The 22,644-nt window shown below is 54.5% G+C and overlaps 1 protein-coding gene across 1 annotated transcript in view; it reads left to right on the forward strand.

Moving 5' to 3' along the window:
• LOC130037482 (contactin-6-like) overlaps window positions 1–22,644 on the forward strand; it is a 158,444-nt gene that overhangs the window by 71,590 nt on the left and 64,210 nt on the right. The window contains exons 7-9 of the mRNA XM_056129323.1: window positions 18,012–18,196; window positions 20,900–21,036; window positions 21,792–21,921. Of these exons, the coding sequence (XP_055985298.1) occupies window positions 18,012–18,196; window positions 20,900–21,036; window positions 21,792–21,921 (452 nt within the window). The remainder of the gene's footprint in view (window positions 1–18,011; window positions 18,197–20,899; window positions 21,037–21,791; window positions 21,922–22,644) is intronic.

Raw genomic sequence — 22,644 nt, forward strand, 5'->3', positions numbered from 1 at the left:
CAGTGAGCACTGGGGCTTCAGATCCCTGGTCTGGGCATCCCGGACATCTGCCGTGTCCAAGTGTGTGCTCGTGGCGTGACTGGCTGCCTTTGTGCTGCGCCGGGAGCGAGGGCACAGGTCACCGAGTACAGAGACACTGGGGGTGATGCTGAGCAGTGCTGTGCTGGGGGGGGGGGGGGGGGGGGCCGGAGGTGGCGAGCTTCCCATGGCTGATCTGTCTTTGTCCGGGTCCCTTGGGATGCTGAGGCCCTCAGGGTCTCCACCGCTTGCTGGTACCCGCAGGCGGCCTGGTGGCTGGTCTGTGCGTCTGTCTCCCACATGTCTGTCCTGCCTGCTTGGTCTACCACGGCCAGCATCCACCAGCCACACAGCAGTTTACATCTGAAGTATGACTCCCCTGTCGTGAAATGTCAGGCTGATTTTTGGGTTCTTTCCTCTGGGTTCCTGTGAAGCTGCGGGTTTAGAGTTGGCGGTGGGTTACCATCAGCTGCCCTGGAGCAAACTTGGGCCGGGGGCGTAGAGCAGGGGGCATGGGGGGTGCAGAGCAGAGTAGGAGAGAATAACGAGGGGCGGGGCGGAGTGGGGCACAGCGGGGAGTGTGGGGGTGCAGTGAGACAGTGCCGGGGCCCCATCTCTGTATTGTGGGTTGGGCTGCAGTGGGACCATGCAGGGCGGGTGCAGCAGGCCAGAGCGGGGCACCACACTCTGCAGGCTGTGGCCGAGAGGAGGCAGGGCAGAGCCGCTGGGACCAGCTGGCCTCTGAGGGGCGACCGTGGCTGCTGGCCCAGAGGCTCCTGGCCCCTCCTTTGTGCCTTTCACCTGCTCGGGCTGTCCAAAAGCTTCTCTGCCAGCCCTGTCCGGCAGCTGCGAGAGCCCCTTCGGGGGGCCTGGTGCGTCCCCTGCCGCGTGCCCGGCTCTGACCCTCCCCGTCTCCTGGGGGCACCCTTGGTCCCTCTTGCCAGGAAGGCACTGTCCTTCCTGGTCTCGCTGCCCAGGGGACACCTGTGAAGAGGCCGGGGCCCTCTTGGCTATCGCTACACCCCATGTCCCGGGAAGCCGCAGCCGCGCTCCGTAGCCCTAAGCTGTGCTGTTTGAGGTGACTTGACGGGGTCTGTGATGTCAGAGACGGCCACGAACTGTGTCAGCAGCCGAGTTTCTCCCAGGACTGAGTCAAGCCACACGAGCACCCGCCACTCGTCCCCCATCCTGCGGAGACTCAGAAACGTTCCCCAGGTCACAGAATTCTATCTGGGGAGTGGAATTATGGGTCTGGACCCCCTTTTAAATCCCTGTAATTACTACTATCCAGCCACCATTTAAGTTTTAATTTTATCTCTTTGAATTTAGAAAAATTCAAAAGATAACCTTTTCAAAAATTCAAGCTTTTCTTACTGGGAAGAGACGTGTTTTTCCCAAACCCACCCTGGCCGGGCCGTTTGCTGGGTGTCGGGACGGCTGGGCCAGGAAGGGGGAGTTGGAGAGGAGTGTGGATGCCCACCCGAGGGTGCCAGAGAGTCGGCCCGGCAGGACCCTCCGAGCCCCCACAGGCCGTGTCGCGGCCAGGCCATCGCAGGACCCGAGGCCCCTCTGAGCGCCAGGCCCGGCAACGCAGGAGCTCTCAGACCAATGGCTCAGCGACCCTCAGCCCGGCCCTGTCTCCATCACATGGACCCTCACCCCAGCCACACTGGCTGCCCAGAGGGTGGGTGCAGGGGCCCGGAGGCCAGGGGCAGGGGCAGGCACCAGCCCTTCCCCTCCCCTCCCTTCCCTATCAACCCCCCTCCCCTCTTTTCTCCTCTCCACTCTCCTTTTCTCCCCTCTCCTCCCCTCTTCTTCCCCCGCCTCCCCCTTCTCTCTTTCCTTTCTCTTCTCCTCTCACTCCTCTGTTCTCTCTTCTGTCTCTCCGCTCTCCCTTCTCTCTCTTCTCCTTGCCTGACCAGACCCTGTCGGGGCGACACAGGCCCTGCAGTGACTCAAATAATTCATAAATTTCAGGACTTTAACGTGTGTTTTGTTGTTGTTGTTTCACTAAGGAGATATTCAAACACGTTTTAATTGAGTGAAATCAGTATTTCAAACTCTCTCAAGAAATTGAAATATTTCCCTCTACATGATTTGTCCTGTTTCCCCAGAACATGTAATGAAAGCTTAATCCCCAGGCTCTTGCTAACTGCTCTATGGCGTGACCGTGCTGTGCCGAGTGTCACAGTGACATGGTCTCCCCCAGAGAACCACCCACTGCCCCTGTGCAGAGAGCGCTGGGGACGGCACAATTTAAAGCTGACCTTTGTTTTTATTGTTTTGTGGGTTTTCTTTGCTGTTGTTGTTTGGTTGGTTGTTTTGCTGTGCCTGGCAGTGCTCAGGGCTTCCTCCTGCTCTGTGCTCGGGAATCACTCCTGACAGGTTTGGGGACCCTATGGGGTACCGGGTATCGAACTCGGGTCAGCCACTTGCAAACAAGTACCTCATTCGCTGTTCCATCCTGTTAAAGCCTGATCAACCAGAAGATGTTTGGCTTCGAAAGCCAAGTGCACGCACCCTCCTCCTGGACTGAAATGGTCTAGCCGTGGCCTCACTGACCCCCCACAAGGCAACATCGTGTTCAGGAGAGTCCTGGCTGATCCAGAGATTAGATTTCGACCGGAAACTTCCTCAGTTGCTGGGTGACACAGAGTTCAAATTTGCCCAGCAAAGGCATTATTAGAAATTATTATTCATGATTGGAAAACTAGGTGAATGACGGACAGATAGATGGATGAATGGAAATACAGGTGAGTGGGTGGGTGGGCACACGGGCAGGTGAGGGCAGATAATGGAACCATTGAATGTCTCTGTTCCCAGCTAGTGTTCCTGGGCCACCATCAGCTGCCTGTCACCAGCAGGGACTGAGCCTGTCTGGAGCTTCCTCCGAGTGATGAAGAGGCCCTGGCTTTCGCCCCTCCCCCCCTTCAGGATGTGGGCGGCTCATCTGCCTTAGGATGACCTAAGGCCCCTCCTGCTGTGCACCAAGAGCCAGTGCGTCTGACTCAGGGCCGGCATCGACCCTGTCATGGGCCGGCCCTCCATTGGGGACAGGCAGACACAGGCGACGGGAGACCAAGCACAGGGGAGTGGCTTGGGAGGGCGGAGCGGGAGGATGCACCTGGCCCCCGGGCACAGCAGAGACCCCCTTCCTCCTGGCAGAGACCCCCTTCCTCCTCCCAGCCCCTCGGGTAGGGGAACCGTGCCTGGCCCCTGGGCTGCCGGAGCCGCTTCTGCTGGGCTCAGTGGCGTCTCCCCGAGCCCTCGGGCTGAATCTGGCTCCTCCTAACGGCTCCGAGGAATCGCAGGGTCATCTCCTTCGCCCCTCACCACCCCTGGGCACTCTCCACCAGCACGTGAGCATCGCCCTTGGGTGCTCACCGAGCCCCAGGACTCCCCCTTGAGTCCAGCCCCTGCTGCCGCCTGCTGGCCTCGTCCTGCCCCGCTCCCGCCTTCCTGCTGTGCCAGCCCCACTGTCAGGGAGCGCCCACCCTGCCCCTCCTGCAGAGGGGTCCTTTGTCCCTCCACCTTCCCATCAGACGGGGGCTCCAGGCCCCTCTTCTCCTCCCAGTGATGTCACAGCCTCTCGCCTGGCTGATGACCTGGGGTGCCCGTGGGGCAGCTGTGGGCACCTTTGACGTCACCACCTGCCCCTTCCTGCTGCCGGTGAGTCACGCGGTGGGCGGGGCTGAGGGGGACTCGAGTCAGAGCTGCAGCCTTTCCCCAGGGTGTCCTCCCCACTTCCTCCACCAAGGAGGACTCGCCTGCCAGGACCAGCATCCAACAGCAGTGTCCAGTAAGTGTGTCCTGCCCGTGATGATGAAGCCCACCAGTGTCCAGGCAGCAGTTCCCAGCATAGTGCCTCAGTACTGAATATCTGTGCATCAGTGCCCAGCTCCCCTGCATCAGTACCCAGCACCCAGGCATCAGTACCCAGCACCCAGGCATCAGTACCCAGCATCCATGCGCCAGTACCCAGCACCCACACCCCAATACCCAGGACCTGGGCATCAGTACCTAGTACCCAGGCATCAGTACCCAGCACCCATGCACCAGTACCCAGCACCCAGGCATCAGTACCTAGCACCTATGCAACAGTACCCAGCACCCAAGCATCAGTACCCAGCACCCAGCATCAGTACCCAGCACCCACGCGCCAGTACCCAGCACCCATGCGCTAGTACCCAGCACCCAGACATCAGTACCCAGCACCCATGCGCTAGTACCCAGCACCCAGGCATCAGTACCCAGCACCCATGCTGGTATCATTCTGGATTGTACTTCCTGTTGGTGTGTGTCCACCCACTGAGTCTGCTACTCGGCCTGTCCAGCCCTTCCTGCTGGCCGGGTTGCTCTGTTCACCTGTGCCCGGGGGAGGGAGGTGCTGTATTGTTGGGGAGATGTTTCTCTGTCCATGTGAGGATGCTTGCTGCACTGCGCTACCACCGTCAATGTTTGCAAGTAGTTCACAGAGATCTCTTCTTTTCTGGCGGTGCAGGGGGCCTGGGGTCTCCTTGTTTCCTGCTGCCCCTGGCCCTGAGACTCCATTCTCTCTTCCCAGCTCCCCTGGTGTGGGGTGGGCTTTGGTTGATGCTGGTATCTGGCCATGGTACTCGGTTCGCTCGGACACTCAGTGGCCATGGCACATAGAGACCTGTGTGTCCTCATGTGCTGGGATCTGTGTTTCTTCCTGCGCATCTGAGGCTCAGGCCAGGCAGGTCTTCTCCTACCGGGGGGACTGAGGCTGTGGCCGTGCTGGGGGCTGGGCGGGGCCCAGGGATTGGGGTGGCCTGACTTGCTTGCTCTTCTTCAGCGTTTCACAGGTTTGTGCTTTTATTTTGCGCCATTTCCACTCAGCTCTTGGTGGCTGCCAGGGCTGTGGCTGGGACGGGGCGGGGTCAGCTGGAGCCTGGGGGCTGGCACAGGGGGGCATCGACGCCAGCCTTCCTCACCCATCAGAGGGGCGTCCACGCCAGCCTTCCTCTCCCCTTAGGCCTGCGCGGCCCCCTCAGAGCCTCGTGGGTTCCTCACACGGGCTCTGCTCATGCCAGGTAGACTCAGCCCTAAATATTTCATCATTGTGTGCTTCGTATGTATCGTATTTTCAATTGCATCTAAATTGTTTAATACAAATGTCAGGTGTTTACTGCTGCTGTGAAGTAGCGTTGCTGGTTTTGTTCTTTTAACTTTATTTTGTGAACCTGCTTATCGGTTCTGTATCATTCCCTGACAGTCCTTGGAGATTATTCACGGAGCTTTCTGGGACTAAAGGACACTCTGTCTCTTCCTCTCCAATCTACAGACAGTTACTGCCTTTTTTGTCTTAGTTTCTAATTAGGATTTTTCCTTCTTTGGTAGTTTGCGGCATTTATTATGAATGGATTTTGAATTTTTTTCGAATGTTATTTTTACACCAACTGATATAATCATGTAATTTTTTCTTCAGTTGAGTAGTGGGTTGTATAAATTAATGTGCAAATATTGAACCAGTTTTGCATAGCAGAATAAATGCCATTTGATTGAGGTGTATTAATCTTTTCAAGCACTGATGGTTTCAATTTGCTAACACTTGTTGAGGATTTTTCCAGTTATGTTAATGAGAGAGACTGCGGTTTTCTTGGAACATTTTTATCTTGTTTTGGTATTATGGTAATGTTAGTCTCAGAGAATAAGCTATAAATTGTTTCCCTGATTCTGATTCTTTTTTTTTTTTTTGAAGCGATTTTAGGAACTGTTATCTGTTCTTCCTATATGTTTGGAGACTTCACCTTTGAGTCTAGCTGACGTAGAGCTTCTGGCTTGGAAGATTGTTAATTAGTGATTTGATTCCTTTATAGTTCTAGTCAAATTCAAGTTATCTATTTTTTCCTTGTTAGTAATCTATGACACAAGAATCTGGTTCATTTTATCCAAGTTACTATTGTTAAAGGAATCAGGGTTTGGGTGAATCACTTCTGATATGTTGTGTTCTCTCCCCCTCTCTCTTCTCTCTCTCCACTTTCTCTCTCCTCTCCTCTCCTCTCCTCTCCTCTCCTCTCCTCTCCTCTCCTCTCCTCTCCTCTCCTCTCCTCCCCTTTCCCCCCCTCCCCTCCCCTCTCCTCCCCTCCCCTCCCCTTTCCCCTCTCCTCTCCTCCCCTTTCCCCTCTCCTCCCCTTTCCCCTCTCCTCTCCTCCCCTTTCCCCTCTCCTCCCCTTTCCCCTCTCCTCTCCTCCCCTTTCCCCTCTCCTCCCCTTTCCCCTCTCCTCTCCTCCCCTTTCCCCTCTCCTCCCCTTTCCCCTCTCCTCTCCTCCCCTTTCCCCTCTCCTCCCCTTTCCCCTCTCCTCTCCTCTCCTCCCCTTTCCCCTCTCCTCTCCTCTCCTCTCCTCTCCTCTCCTCTCCTCTCCTCTCCTCTCCTCTCCTCTCCTCTCCTCTCCTCTCCTCTCCTCTCCTCTCCTTTCCCCTCTCCTCCCCTTTCCCCTCTCCTCTCCTCTCCTCTCCTCTCCTCTCCTCTCCTCTCCTCTCCTCTCCTCTCCTCTCCTCTCCTCCCCTCCCCTCCCCTCCCCTCCCCTCTCCTCTCCTCCCCTCCCCTCCCCTCCCCTCCCCTCTCCCTTCCCCTCCCCTCCCCTCTCCTCCCCTCCCCTCCCCTCCCCTCCCCTCTCCCTTCCCCTCCCCTCCCCCTCCCCTCCCCTCCCCTCCCCTCCCCTCCCCTCCCCTCCCCTCCCCTCCCCTCCTCTCTCTCTGATTTAGTTAGTTCACTAGAGATTATTTGTTTCATTGACCCTGTCAGAGATCCACCTTTTTGTTCTGTTGATTTTCTCTAGTGTTTCTGTTTGCAGTCACCAACGCTTTCTAGCTGAAACACACTCCTGTCCGGTAGAACAAGTCTCTAGCGGGCCACGGGATAAAGCCTCTGCTAATTCATGCCCCTCCTGGAGCCTATCAGCTATCATTTGTGCTGCGATAGACACACTTTCCTCCCTTCCTCCTTCCCTGCTAACTGTGCTCACTCGTCACTGCGGTTCCTCTTGGAAGGTACATTTTTAAAATGATCTGAGATCACATCTCTGGGAGGATCTCCGGGCCCTGAGCTTGGCTGTCCCCAGGACACTGTGGCTGCTCATCTGTCCTCGGGGCTCTCCGGTTGGGCCTGCTCGTGCCCTTCCTCCTATCTCCTTCCTTTGTTGCTGGAGATAATGGTGTCGCCGGTACCTGCTTCCTCTGAAAGAGTCAAGCACCAGGAGCAGGAAGTGAGGTGGAAGGTCACGCCCCACATGAACCTCTCCCAAGGGCAGTTGTGGGGTCCTGCCACAGAGGCTTCTGGAGATACAGACATGGAATCCAACAGCAAGTGGAGCTTTGTATTTTTATCTATTTATTTACTTTTTAATTTTTTAAACTTCTTTCTCTCTCTCTCTTTTTTTTTTTTAGTGAATCACTGTGAGGTACAGTTACAGACTTACAAACTTTCGTGCTTGGGTTTCAGTCATACAATGCTCAAGTACCCATCTCTCCACCAGTGCCCATTCTCACCTCCAATGATCCCAGTATCCCTCCCACCCCCCCACCTCATCCCCCCTACCCCACCCCGCCTCTGTGGCAGGGCATTCCCTTTTGTTCTCTCTCTCCTTTTGGGTGTTGTGGTTTGCAATAGAGGTATTGAGTGGCCATCGTGTTCGGCCTATAGTCTACTTTCAGCCCTCATCTCCCATCCCAAGCGGGTCCTCCAACCACAATTTACTTGGTGCTCCCTTCTCTATCTGAGCTGCCTTTTCCTCCAGCATGTGAGGCCAGCTTCCAAGTCGTGGAGCAAACCTCCTGGTACTGATCTCTACTATTCTTGGGTGCTAGTCTTCCATTCTGTTACTTTATATTCCACAGATGAGTGCAATCTTTCTATGTCTGTCCCTCTCTTTCTGACTCATTTCACTTAGTATGATACTTTCCATGTAGAACCACTTGTATGCAAAGTTCATGACTTAATCTTTTATAGCAGTTGCATAGTATTCCATTGTGTCGATGTACCAAAGTTTCTTTAACCAGTCACCTGTTCTTGAGCCCTCAGTTTTTTCCCATATTCTGGCTGTTGTAAACAGTGCTGCAATGAAAAGACGAGTGCAGTTGTCATTTCGACTATACTTTTTTTGCCTCTCCGGGGTATATTCCCAGAAGTGGTATTGCTGGGTCAAGTGGGAGCTGAATTTCTAATTTTTTGAGAAGCGTCCATACTGTTTTCCAAAAGGGCTGAGCCAGTCGGCATTCTCACCAGCAGTGTGGAATATTCCTACACACAACCCCAAGTGTATGAACATGTAATCTTTGATAAGGGAGCAAGAAATGTGAAGTGGAGCAAGGAAAGCCTCTTTAACAAACGGTGCTGGCAGAACAGGACAACCACATGCAAAAAAATGGGCCTAGACCTCAACCTAACACCATGCACAAAAGTCAGATCAAAATGGATTAAAGCCCTCAACATCAGACCAGAATCCATAAAGTACCTTGAAGACAAGGTTGGCAAAACCCTTCATGGTATTGAGGCTAACGGTATCTTCAAAGATGACACTCCTCTGGCCAACCAAGTGGAAACAGAGATAAACAAATGGGACTATCTTTTTTTATTTGCTTGAGTTTTTCTTTATTTTTTTAATTTTATTGAAACACTGTGAGATAGTTACAAGCTTCCATGTTTGGGTTACAATCACACAATGATCAAACACCCATCCCTCCACCAGTGCACATCCCCCACCACCAATATCCCCTTTCCCACCCTCCCCCTGCCTCCATGGCAGACATTATTCCCCATAATCTCTCTCTACGTTGGGGCATTATGGTTTGCAATACAGACACTGAGAGGTTATCATGTTTGGTCTTTTATCTACTTTCTGCGCACATCTCCCATCCCGACTGATTCCTCCAGCCATCATTTTCTTAGCGATCCCTTCTCTATTCCAGCTGCCTTCTCCCCGTTCCTCGTGAGGCAGGCTTCCAGCTATGGAGCAATCTATCTATACCGTGTATCTACTATCCTTAGGTGTCAGCCTCATGTTATGTTCTTTTATACTCCACAAATGAGTGCAGTCAAATAGGACTATCTTAAAGTAAGAAGCTTCTGCACCACATAAGATACAGTGACCAAAATACAAAGACAATCCAGAGAATGGGAAAGGATATTCACCCAATACCCATCCAATAAGGTAAAGGTAAAGGCCCTCCCGTTGATCGTCGATTTGCTCGAGCGGGCCCAGTAACGTCTCCATTGGAGACTTTGTTGTTACTGTGTCTGGCATATCGAGTACTCTTGGTAGCTTGCTGGGCTCTCCGAGAGGGGCGGAGGAATCGAACTCGGGTCGGCCATGTTGGCCGCTTGTAAGGCGAACGCCCTACCCGCTGTGCTATTGCTCCAGCCCTATAAGGAATTGATATCAAGGATATGTAAGGCACTGGTTGAACTCTGCAAGAAGAAAACATCCAACCCCAACAGAAAATGGGGCAAAGAAATGAACAGAAACTTTCTCAAGGAAGAAATAAGAATGGCAAAAAGGTACATGAAAAAATGCTCTTCATCACTAATCATCAGGGAGATGCAGATCAAAACAATTATGAGATACCATCTCATACCACAGAGACTGGCCCACATCCAAAAGAACAAAAGCAACTAGTGTTGGCAAGGGTGTGGTGAGAAAAGTGGAGCTTTAAAAAAAAATAACAATAATAAAAGGAACTAGGATTTGTGCCGAGACCTCTCTAGGATGAAGCTCGTTTCTAGACCAAGAGTCTCCCAGGGAGCCTGTGATGTCCAGGAATTCCTGGAGCATCTTGTCCCCCTCTGCGTCCCGGCCAGCCCTGACCCTTCCCAGGAACCTGTGGCAGTTTGACCAGTAAGTAGCTGGTAGCAGCAGGAGAGATTTCAAGTCCAAGCTGGAAGTGAGTGGATGGGAAGGAAATCACTTGCTCCGTCCCCTGGCTGGCCTGGGACCTTCTCTCTAAAACTGGGGGCATCTCGGTTTGTCTCTTGGCTCGTTTCTAAGAACGACCCGGATGATGTTGCTTTGTGGCCCCAAGTGCTGTGGGGTGAAGACACCACATTGGCGTCCGGGGCCATCCAGGGCCCACCCTCCCTACAGGCAGCTCCGAAGAGGTGAGCTGCGTCCCTGCAGCAGACACCCCTGTCGCCATCGTCTCTGGATTCTGCCAGTGACCCAGGGCTCAGGTCTGGCCCCAGAGCCCATCTCTGCCTGCAGCCGACTCGCATGCAGCCAGCAGTAGCTGGGAAAGGCCGCTCGCCCCATCAGGGTCCGCTGAGACTGGGTTGCAGGGGCCTTGTGCCCCATGGAAGAGGCGGACAGGGAGGAGAGAGGACATGACCCCAGGAATGGGGAGATTGGGAGGCGCCCGACAGGAGCCCCCTTGAGCCCTGTTTTCCATCCTGTAATAGGTGTTCCCCACCCTGGCTCCCCCAGGGGAAACTGCATCAGACTAGGAACCCGGCGGCAGGACCAGGGGCCCAGAAACTGCATCAGAGTAGGAGCCCCAAGTCAGGACCAGAGGCCCCAGAAATTACATCAGACTAGAAGCCTGGCAACAGGACCAGGGGTTCAGCAAGGAGACAGTGCTGGATGGCATGGTCAGAACCAGCAGGCACTAACCCCAGGGTGACGTTGCCTCCTGGGGAGGACGGCCACCACCTCCAGGACTCTGGGCAGCGGGGCAGCAGCTGTCCACAACAAAGCATCCACCATTTGCTGCTCTTTGAAGGGCTGAACTCCCGGTTGGGTGCTGAGGGACAGCATCCACTACAGAGAAGGGGGAGGTGGACCGATGCTCAGGGCAGCCTCGGGCCTGGCCCCTGCCCTGCTGCCTGTCAGGGCTGTGGGGAAGATGGAGCAGACACTCCTCTGGGCTCCGCTTGGTCCCTCGAGCAACTTACCCTGATTCAGCCCCTGGATATCACCAAGCATCGGGCCTCCGGGAGGTCCCTGAGTCAGTCCCTGTCCCTTCACCGTCCTCTAGGAGAAGCCGAGGCCAGGGATGGGGGAACCCATGTGTCGGCCAGAGCCTGCCCCATGCAGACTTACCCATGTAGGTGGCTGTCCCCGGCCCCCAGGTGGTGGTCACTGGCCTCTGTGGGGTGGGCGAGGGCTAGGGTGCTCACAGGGACTCAGAGGACAGCTCTGTCCCAGCAGGCGACTCACCGTGGGCACCTGTGACCAGGCCTAGAGTGAGAATTCTGTTTCTGGGCTGACACAGAGCTGCGTGCATCTCTGCAGCTGTGTGGGGCAGTGACCCCACGGGCACAGGCCGTCCCGGGGCTGGGCTGCCCTGTCCTCAGTGACCCCCAGCCCGGGAGCTGGAGGAGCAGCAGAGCTTGGCCATAGCATGTGGGCTGGGGGCGGGGGCACCCAGGGGTGGGGAACAGCCAGGGGTGCACAGGGGAAGGGGCCGGGCTCCCTTTGAGTTGGGGTCCCACTGCACCCAGGAAAGGGGGTGGTGGGTACCCCCTGTGCCCGCTGCACCCCTCAGGTGGGAGGGAATGCCCACTGCCAGGGATGTGACGAGCCCCCTTGCTGTGGTGGCGCCCACTCAGCTGCCCGCGGGGAGGCAGGGAACCCGGGTGCTGCCCTAACTGGGGGGGCGGGAACGGCGACCCTGCAGGGCGGGTGGCAGGAAATGAGCCGGAGCTCTGGGTGCAGGGGAATTGGCAGGTCATAATTTAGCAGGAATTACCTGTCTGCACGTGAGCCCCATTCCAAAGAGGTGATTAGAATCTCCAGCAGCGGCAGCAGAGTCTTTGGCTCTGGGACAGACGGGCGCCGTCTGCGTCTGTCACGGGGCCCGGGACACAGCAAGCGCTTAGCTAACGGTCAGTGACAACCCCCAAGGGCAGCCTTGCTCCACAGCCCCCCTCTCCTCACTGCACTCAGCGGGAGCAGAGCCCAGAGCGCAGCACTCGCCCTCACCCCCTTCCAGCCAGGGAAAGGGGGAGCCCAGTCACGGAGCTTCTGGAAGCTTCCCCCATTCATCCATCCTCAGAGGACAAAAGTCTCTTCCTTCCTGCTCAAGGCCTGGCAGGGGGGCCTCTCACAGATTATAGAAAACAAGTATGGTCAAGCCAGGAGTGAGAACAGAGACTCAATGATTCTGAGCTCTTTTCTTTATCCGTTGTGAACACTTGCGCATGCCGGAACATTCTGGAACTTGCTGGAATGTGCCGGAACATCCTGGGGCATGCTGGAACGAGTGCTCGGTGGCATCTAGTCTTTGCGGCTGATTCTGTCACTTCAGCGTCACTCTTTGGGTGCTTTCCGTGCCTGTGCCCGCCCTGGCTCAGGACAGGGGGAAGCGCGTGCCCGCCAGGATTGGGGCGCAGGGTTGGGAGCACAGAAGCTGCCCCCAGCTGAGTGGGCACAGGTGCCAGTGGGGGCCAGAGCTCGTCACTGACGGACAGCACGTCCCTCGCGGCCAATGACCAGTCTTTGGAGATGAGAGCTCGCGAAGCAGCTCATCCCCTCTGCCAGCCTCGTCCTTTCACCCACTGCCCGCTGGGTACTGCAGGAGGGGGGAGATGAGGCCCAGGTGTCTGGTCAGCGACCACCTCAGGAGTTCCAGGAGAAGTCGGGAGCTTGCCATCACCACGCGCGGGTGTGTGTATGAGTGTGTGTATGTGTGTATATGTGTGTATGTGAGTGTATGTGCGCATATGTGTATATCTGGGTCCTTATGTGTGTATGTGTGTTTATGTGTATGTATGTATGTGTGTATATGTGTGTGCGCATGTGTGTGTTTGTGTGTATTTATGTGTGTATGTATATGTGTGTGTTTATGTATATGTATGTGTATGTTTGTATGTGTGTGTTTATGTGTGTGTTTGTTTATGTGTGTATGTTTGTGTTTATGTGTGTGTATGTGTGTGTACATGGATGCCCTACCTGCTGTGCTGTAACTCTGGACCCAATAACTTGACATTTTTATAAAACAATTTGATTTCCTCCTTTTAGAAATTTTGTTAAGAAGAAAATATGACCAAAGTTCACTTGATAAGATATAATTAGAAATATTTTCAAAACTTGCCTTTGAAGTTTAGTTGCTCCGAGAAGTCTACAGTATGTCGTGTGTGAAATACAATACCTGCCACATCCCAGAATTCCATCCTGGGGCCAGAATGGGCCCTGGCAGCACTTGAGCCCAGCACGCAGGGTCTGTCCGTGAGCGTCTGTTGGGTGCGGGCGGCGGCCATCCCTGGCTCGGGCGGGTGTGAGGTGCAAGCGTCCGTGTGTTGGGAGGCACGCCGGTTTGGTGCCAGGCAGGAACTGCTCTGTGGGAGGCTCCACTGGGGCTGGCCAGGCGTCACCTGTGCCTGATGCAGGGTGGCCGCTGAGCCTGAGGGGACAGAGCCAGCCCGAGCCCCTCCCTCCCGAGCAGCTCCTGCAGCCCTGCGTCTGGGTGCCCCCCACGTAGGCAGGTCTCAGCAACCAGCTGCCCGGCCTCCCGGCACCCCTGCTTCGCAGTTCCGTCCCAGGCCAGGGCATCTGCTCCGTGCGGACCTGAAGGGCCCGAGCTGGGGGCCGGGGCTTCCGGTCCCAAACCAGAGCAGACCAGGGCACGCGTCCCTGCAGTGGGGGCCTCTTCCCCTCTGCAGCATGGGGAGGTTTGATCCCTGAGCACGAGGAAGTGTGCAAGCAGAGAAGGGAGAAGGCATGCAGTCTGGGACCAGAGAGATACTACGGGGAACCCGGTGCTTGCCTCGCACAGAGCTAACCTAGTTTCTTTCCCTGCCACCATACGTGAGCCCGAAGCACAGAGCAGGAGTAAAGCCTGAGCATAGCCAGGTGGGACTCCCAAACAAAACCCCCATCTTCATTGTCATCACCGTCACCAGCACCACCCTCACCAGCATTACCATCACTATCAGCACCACCATCACTACCACCATCACTACCACCATCACTACCACCATCACCACCATCATCACCATCACCACCATCATAGTTACCACTATCACCAGCAACACCATCACCAGCATCACCGTCACCATCACCAGCATCACTGTCACCATCATCTTCACCATTACAATCACCCTCGCCACCATCACCACCATCCACACCACCCCCATTATCCCACCCACCACCACCTCTGTCCTTGCTCCCAGCATCCTCGCCAGTCAGGGCCAGCTGCTCCCCCCAAGAGCCTCTCCCAGGACCCCCTGGTGTCTCGGTTGCTGCCCATAGCTCTGGTTATACCAAACTGGGGCTACAATGGAAGCGGGAGGTGGAGTGCTCAAACTGGGAGGAAGCAGATCCTGGGGGAGTCATTTCCTGGCCACGAACTCTTGGAAATAGCTCAGAGGCGAAATCATGGAAAACGGAGGCTCAGAGGAAAGCAAGAGGAGCCTGCAGGAATGGGTGCAGCGAGATCCCCAAGGCGCCGCATCAGGGCTGGCCCTGGGGCATGTCCTGCAGGAACAGCGGGTCCTGCCCCGTGTCCCAGACATGCAGGCCGTGTGCTGGGCGCCAGCTCCCTGCCCATGAAGAGAGCCAGGCAGCGCCGGCTGCAGGGGTGCTGGGCCCAAGGGGGGAGGGGCTCAGGGGCCTGTGGGTCCCCTGGCTGGTGCATCTCAGGCAGTCAGGGCGGTGGGTGTGGGGAGGCTGTGAGAGGCCCCTCAGGGGAGTCACAGGCCTGTGAGGCAAGAAACCCCGTGGGTCTACCTGCCCGTCCCTTTTCAGAGAGGCCTGGCCACGGCAATGCCCTCATGCCCCTCACACCAGGTGGTGCCTGTGGTTCTCGTGTCCTCACCCAGAACGCAGGCCCGGGAGCCCGCTCTAGAGCTTAGGTGCTGCTTCACCGAGAGCCGCCCTTAGCATCCAGAATGAAACGACAAACTACCGGTCAAGGCAGGAAGCGGCCTAGGTCCTTCTGGAAACCATGGCTAGTCAGGAGCTCTCTACTTCTTCTCAGTGGCAGTTCCCAGGGTTTCTCTGTGTGTGTTCATACTCACGCTAGGGGAAAGTGGGAAGCGGAGAGAAGCAGAAGGAAAACCAAACGCTTGTGCCCACTTTCTCCTCAGTAGTGTGTGACGTGCTCCCATGGGTGGGCACTAAATGCGCTTCTGAAAGTTGGACAATAATGCCTGGCTATAAAGTCCGGCAGACACACACTTGCAGAAGGTCTTTCCCTGAGAGTCACCTTTCTTCTAGAACTTCACTTTGTTGTTCCATAAAATGAATGGAGAAAAAAAAAGCTGTTTTCTGAGGTTAATTGTTGTCAGGGAGATGGCATTTTGCTAAAATGTCAACCTAAATATCTGGTAAGTGACAAGGCTATTCACGAGAACAACATACAAATTTATCATAATGAAGCTGTTAGTTTTTGCTTTGCCAAATTCACTCTATTTGAACTGCATGCTAATTTTGGGACCAACAGGCGAGACAGTCTGAGCTGGGGGGTCTCTGACCATGCGGGGGGTGCCCATGGCTTCTCCACCTGCGTGCCTGGGCGCCAGGGTCAGGCCTGCTCCCCAGAAGCCTCCCCCAAATTCCTCAGCATTCGGGCATTATTTGGAGGCGCCCCTGAGTCATCGGCATCAAGTCCCACCATTTACTGCTCAAATCCCCACCGGGCTTCGTGGCAGCGGAGAAATGCCCACTGTCCTCTTCAGTTAGAAAGCTGGCATTGCAAACCGATTTTGCTGTGATTATTATTGTCACTGTCCTCCTGTTGTTCATCGATTTGCTCGAGCGGGCCCAGTAACGTCTCCATTGGAGACTTTGTTGTTACTGTGTCTGGCATATCGAATACGTCACGGGGAGCTTGCCAGGCTCTGCCGTGCGGGCGAGATCCTCTCGGTAGCTTGCCGGGCTCTCCGAGAGGGGCGGAGGAATCGAACTCGGGTCGGCCAGGTTGGCTGCATGCAAGGCAAATGCCCTACCACTATGCTATCACTCCAGCCCGTGATTATTATTAATTTGAAATATATTTAGAGCAAAGTTACTTAGGGAAAATCCACCCGGGGAGCGATTCTAGCCCAAAAGCAGGAGCAGGGAGGCTGACCCGGGAGATGAGATGTGGGTTCGTTTTGCCGATGGCAAGTTTCCACAGCATTTGCCTGTCGTGTTGCAGCTTCGTTCGCGGCTAGCGTTTCTCTGCCTGTCGAAGTGAGGCGTCCCTTGTCGTGACTGTCCACATCCATCCCCACTGCTGGGCTCTGAGAGTCACAAGATCAAACACACTTCTGCGGTCTTACTGGGAGTTTATTGAAGCGATGTGAGATGTGGAGCTAAGTGTCCACCAGTAACGGGGCCCCGCACTGGGGCTCACAGATGGGGCGCTGTGTACAGTGATCTGCTGCCCGGTTATTCTGGGTGGCACAAAAGGAACGCCATCTTCTGAGGCTGAGAGAGGCCACGCTCATCCTGGTGTCGGCAGCCTGTGTCAGAGACAGCATTGGACAGGCAAGGCTGTCAGTACCTGGGGGTCTCCAGGGAGTCTGCACTCTTACATGCGTGGACATGAACAGGAAGCAAAAAAAAAAAATGAAGTGCGTGAACAGAGCCCATGACAGGGAGTCCATGAACAGAGAGTCCATGAAGCAGGGAGTCTATGACAGGAAGTCCATGATCAGAATCCATGAACAGGAAGTCCAGGAACAGAGAGTCTGTGACAAGGCATCTGTGACAGGGTGTCTGTGACAGGGCATCTGTGATAGGGAGATTGTGACAGAGTGTTTGTGACAGGGCGTCCATGACAGGGCATCTGTGATAGGGCATCCGTGACAGGGAGATCATAACAGAGTGTTGTGACAGGTGTCTGTGACAGGATGTCTGTGATAGGTCATCCATGACAGGGAGATCGTGACAGAATGTCTGTAACAGGGTGTCTATGAAAGGGCGTCCATGACAGGGCATCCATGACTGACAGGGCATCTGTGACAGGGAGCATGTGACAGGGCATCTGTGACCCGGAGTCTGTGATGGGGCATCTATGACAGGGCATTCGTGACAGGACATCTATGACAAGGAGCACGTGACAGGGCATCCGTGACAGGGAGTCCATGACAGGGCATCCATGAAAGTGCGTCTGTGACAGGGCATCCACGACAGGGCATTCATGACAGGGCATCTGTGACAAGGAGCATGTGACAGGGCTTCTGTGACAGGGACTCCATGACAGGGCATCCATGAAAGGGAGTCTGTGACAGGGCATCCATGGCAGGGTGTCTGTGACAGGGCATCTGTGACAGGGTGTCTGTGATAGGGTGGCCATCACAGGGTGTTCGTGATAGGGCATTCATGACAAGGCGTCTGTGACAGAGTGTCTGTGACAGAGCATCTGTGACAGGGAGCACGTGACAGGGCATCTGTGACAAGGAGTCCATGACAGGGCATCCATGAAAGGGCATCTGTGACAGGGCATCCATGACAGGGCATTTGTGACAGGGCATCTGTGACAGGGAGGCCATGACAGGGTGTCTCTGACAGGGTGTCCCTGACAGGACATTCATGATAGGGCATCTGTGACAGGGCATCTGTGACAGAGCATCTGTGACAGGGCGGCCATGACAGGGCGTCCATGACAGGGCGTCTGTGACAGGGTGTCCATATGCTCCTTGTCAGTGTCCACCAAGCATCTCCTGATGCCATATTTGAATGGAGTTAGTCTCGCTCTTGTCTGTGTTTTCCATTTCCTTTGTTCCTGTCACTGCAGTTTGCAGGCATATTTGTTTTCACGGTTTACTGCATGTCTGTCCTCTAGTCTGTAAGCACCCGGAGGGGTCGACACACGCCCATTTCCCGTCCCCGTTAAGAAGGTAATCCTAGTCTGAGCTGAGTGTGGAGAGGCACTTTATGCAGCTTTATAAATTGCTGGGTGAGAGGAAGGTGAGCGACGCAGGATCTGAACAGTAGACACAGATCTATAGATTGATTGACCAGATTTTTTTCCCTCAAGAATTATTTTTCAGGACACTCATAGAATTTTGCTGACAAGAACATCTTCTGTTCTAACGAGGTGTAACTGTTTAGCCCAGTCCCTGACATTAGCTGGAGGAGGTTGGATGGAAGCCCGTTGCCAGGGAAAGCCAAGTTCAGCCAATCCCGAGCTACCCTTGAAATCCCGCACTTTCAACAGGAAGACGAAGGCGCCTATGAATGCCTCGCAGGCAACCCTCGAGGACGGAATCTGGCCAGGGGCCAGCTCATTTTCTACGGTGAGCTAACAGGGCCGAGCTTCCCAGGAGGTGGCAGCTCCCTTCCTGGGAAGCTGGGCTGGGGGGTCATTAGCACGTTGTCTAAAAGCTTCCTGGGGACAGCGGGGAGCATTCCAGGCGAGGGTGCTTCCTCGCATGTGAGAGACTGTTGTTAGCAAGCTGCTCTGCGTTCAGTGCCATGCATGCACCACGCAACTCTACTGCAGTTGCCGGAGAAGTCTCTGCCATGTCACACTACAGTTAGGTAAGGTTTGTAACACAGGTAACACGAAACACAACAAATTCTCCTAAAAATTCAGCGACAGCCTGTGACCGTTTTCATTATAATTCTGAGTAGAAATGACAAACGGAGAGAAAATAGGATGGGAAACGGATACTGAATTTCTGTTTGCTTCCCAGGCTGTCCAATTATATGCAAGTGATGGAAAAGGGTCTTTATGATAGTGGAAAGTATATGTTTTCCTCCATTTCCACAATCTCAGAGAAACTTAAGAGATGATGGAAGCATTTACGACCTAAAAGTTTTCTTTCTACCACATCAAAACACGCGTTTATATCAAATTTTCTTATTTTACATCAAGTAAATCATAAACTAGACCCACAATTTGTCAAAAATGGTTGCTATGTTAAAAAGCATTCTTCATGTCCATGCTAAATACAATAGAGTTGCACTGGAGTGCCTTAACAAACTGTAAGGGGGAAAGCCTGGTTTCCTATGTAGCATGCTTCTGTGTGACGTGTTTATAATCGGTGATAAAATAATTGGAGGAGAAAATACTTTTTGATGACTACAAAGTCTAAGATACTGTAATTGCCTCAGAGGCATGCCAACTGAGATTCCTATGGGGAGAACATATTCAGTCTTGGTTATATTACTTTCCATTTCCTTTAGAATTTTCAATTTTAACGTGAAATGAAAACTGCTATTTTATATATAGAATATGATTTACTCCTGATTATTCCTCTACTGTTGTAGCAATGCTAACAACAGCAGCACACACTATTTATGTGTGTATATAAACACACACACACAGAGTTTTCTGGAGTCCCTGGTTTTAAAGAGAGAGATATCCCGTCTACCTTTGGGATCTAGTCACCTTTGTAAAGATGATAGTGAGGATGCAATTTGGAGACTTTTACTGCCACCAGATATTAAAAGCTTTTGCTAGCATGAATTTCCCATTAAACAGATAGAAATTATAATCAAGAGGTTAAACCAGAGAAGGGTGGGGTCTGCAAACCAGAGGGTGGGAAAGATTCCTATGTTGATGCATATCTGCTGACCTATAGAGAAGATTCTGAAAGTGTCCATTCATGTTATTCTTAGACTAAAAATGCATCTTTCTCAGTGATGATTTAGGCAACAAAACTTAGATGAATGAATGTTTCAAAATCTCCCCGATAATACTTTTCAGACCCGAGAGCCCAGAATTATCTTTTGAAACTGGACTCCCCCTCCTCTGCCATTTGGCCCATTTGGGAGCAATTTGGTGGTCTCCATCCATGCCCAGGGGCTTATCTTGATAAGCAGATGGATCTGAACCCTTGACTGGGTTCTTGCCGGTGAATATGAACATTGTCCATCGAGGCAAATACAGTGCCTCTTGGTCATATGTAAGTTCCTTTGATGGAGCGAGTCTGGATTCAGTTCCTGGGCCTCAGAGAAGGACTCTGTCCTCTTCACCTCCCTGCCTTTGGCGTTCAGAAGCCCACCCCCATCTTCCATAGTGGGTAGGCTGGAAGCCTGATCCCCGCGGGGATGTACCCCCCTCATTGCCTTCTCTCCTGTAGTTAAACATCTGAAGCTCCTGAGAATGCATGTATTGACTAAGTGCTTTAGAATTACGATTATTGCATCACACAATACTCAGATCATTTTTAATTTCTCAGAAGCTCTGGGACGGTTCTATGAGCCTGTGTATGTTCCCCAGCCAGCCATATCTCAGGACAATCCCTAAATCGTTATCTGCATTATCTACAGAATGCTCTAGCAGCTTCACACGCTGTCTCCACACACCTGCTCACAGTGCTGTCCCTGACAGATAGGCTGTGCCTGAATCCCTGGTTGGTCACAGCTCCTCAGGGACCCCCCCCCCCCATGGCTAACGGCCCCTCTGCCTTAGGGGACAACTGTGGTCACCGAGACACGGCATCAGAGGGCCTGTCCGCCTTCCTCAGCTCCACAGTGATCCAGAGAGCCAGCGAGTGTCCACAGGGCGACTTTCCTCCTGCCTGGACCCTCCCCGGCCAGCGGATGGAGCCTCTCCTTAATGGGGTCTGCCTGGCCCCTCCCATCCCATCCTGGGTCAGCTTCCCTGCCCCAAACTGCCCGCACACTCTGAGGGAGCTGCTTTAGGGTGAACTGCCTGTCCTTGCCGCGTCCCCCCCGTGAAGCCCACCAGGATGGCCCTGGCTCTGTGACCTGAGGCTCTGCGGGAAGGTCTGAGCTGACAGCAGCCTGGCCGGACCCTGAACCCAGGCTGCCCCGATGTCTCCTGAGGAGGCTCAGAGACACCTACCAGGGCTGCAGGTGACGCCCTGAGCCACCCCTTCCCGAGCAGCCTCTGTGCCAGAGGGTCCCTTCTGGCGGACCGGCCTGTGCGCTTCGGTATCTCCGTCCTGCCGAGTTCTGCGCGCAGACCCTTGGCGTGATGTGTGTGGGAACGGATGGCCAAATGCCTGTTCTCATCTGTTTTGACACAGCTCCTCCGGAATGGGAACAGAAAATCCAAAATACGTACCTGTCTGTTTATGACAGCTTGCTCTGGGAGTGCAGGGCTAGCGGGAGGCCGAGCCCCTGGTACGAGTGGCTGAAGGACGGAGAGCGCCTGGAGCCCGAGGTAGGAGCTGGGAGCTGCCCGAGTGCCCCAGAGTCACCGCGGGCTGTGCCGTGCCCTGGGGCTGTGTCTGGGGTCCCTGGGGCTGTGTCTGGGGCCCCCGGGGCTGTCTGGACTCTGGGGGCTGTGTCTGGACCCCAGGGCTGTGCCTTGGCCCCCAGCGCGACCCCTCCCATAAGGCCCTCGGCTCCCTACACCCCTTTCACGTCTGCAGGGGCCGTTCCTCAGAGGCACCTGGAGATGTTTCGTCCAGCCTGTCCAGCTTCTCACCCTGTGCGTCCAGCACTGTATTCCCAGTCTGACGATGGGGCTCTGGGCACAGTTAGCTCTTTTTGGGGTCCCGGGGTGGCCCCGAGAAGCGTGGAGCCCCCGTGAGTCCGGGCTCTTGGGAGTGACCACAGCAGCGCCGAGACCTTCTGGCACGAAGCCAAATTATATCCGTGTCTGATCTTGCTGTCACCCTCTCTGGGATAATTGGAGAGGTGGAGTGCTCTGAATTATTTCAGATATTGTCTAACAGGTAGTTAACATACATTCTATGCAGAAAATGCCAGTTTTCAAAGAGACGAGATGACATAAAACAGACTAACCACCCAAATTACACTAAGTGCTTTTCCATTTTTTCCCAAAGGCTTAGAAAGCCGCTCGGGGTCCAGCAGGGACCAAGCTGAAGTCCGAGCACCTCAAGCGCCTGGACGGGAATGTTTGCTAACGAGCCTGGCCACTGCCGCCTCTGTCACGTGGCCTTTCTCTCGCAGGAAAGGATCCAGATAGAGAACGGGACGCTAAGCATCGCCATGCTGAACGTGTCCGACTCGGGGGTGTACCAGTGCACGGCAGAGAACAAGTACCAGAGCATCTATGCAAATGCAGAACTCAGAGTATTAGGTAAGTTGTTCATTTATAACCAAAAAATCCAAAATGACATTTTAGCAAGCTCTGATTATGCATAATTGGAACCCGTTTTTTTTCTCTAAATTAGAAACCGCTTCCCTTGGCATAAGGGAAATGTCTAAATTGGCTTTTCACAGAAATGAAAGGTGAGAATTACTGTTCTGCCTGGGGGCAGGCGGGAACTCTGAGGGGCGCCTAGTTCCCACCCTGGGCTGCGTCCAGTCCAGCAGAGGGTCACCCTGTGTGGGGGACCAGCACCGCAGGGTCGGCTGCCCTGGGCTGCATCCGCCAGGACCCAGGGGAGGGAGGAAGGGTGTCCCTTGGCCGTGCTGCTCCGGCAGTTCCACAGAGAAGGGCCGGGCGGGCGGCCACTCCAGCCTCCCGGAGGGAAGCACGTTCCCCAGTGCTGGGCGCAGCCCCTTCTGGTCTGGGATAGTCCCGAGGGAAGGGCGTCTCCCGCAGACGGCAGGGGCTCGGGGCAGGCAGAGGCCACGGCAGGGCTGTCCCCTCGCTTCGTGGGACTTGCCGTCCAGACAGGAGGCGGGCGGGGGTGAAGGGGCACAGGGACAGCACTCGCCCCCCCCTCCCTCCTGCCACCCATGCTCCGGGCCCACCTGCTGCCTGGTCCTGTCCATCTGACTCTCACATGGCCGGTTTCACGGGGTACAGAGGTCGCGCTGTGACGGCTTGGGTTGTGACAGTCGAGATTAGGAGGAT

This window comes from Sorex fumeus, unplaced genomic scaffold (genome assembly GCF_029834395.1).
Source record: "Sorex fumeus unplaced genomic scaffold, SorFum_2.1 ptg000072l, whole genome shotgun sequence".
In the NCBI taxonomy this organism is placed as follows: domain Eukaryota; kingdom Metazoa; phylum Chordata; class Mammalia; order Eulipotyphla; family Soricidae; genus Sorex; species Sorex fumeus.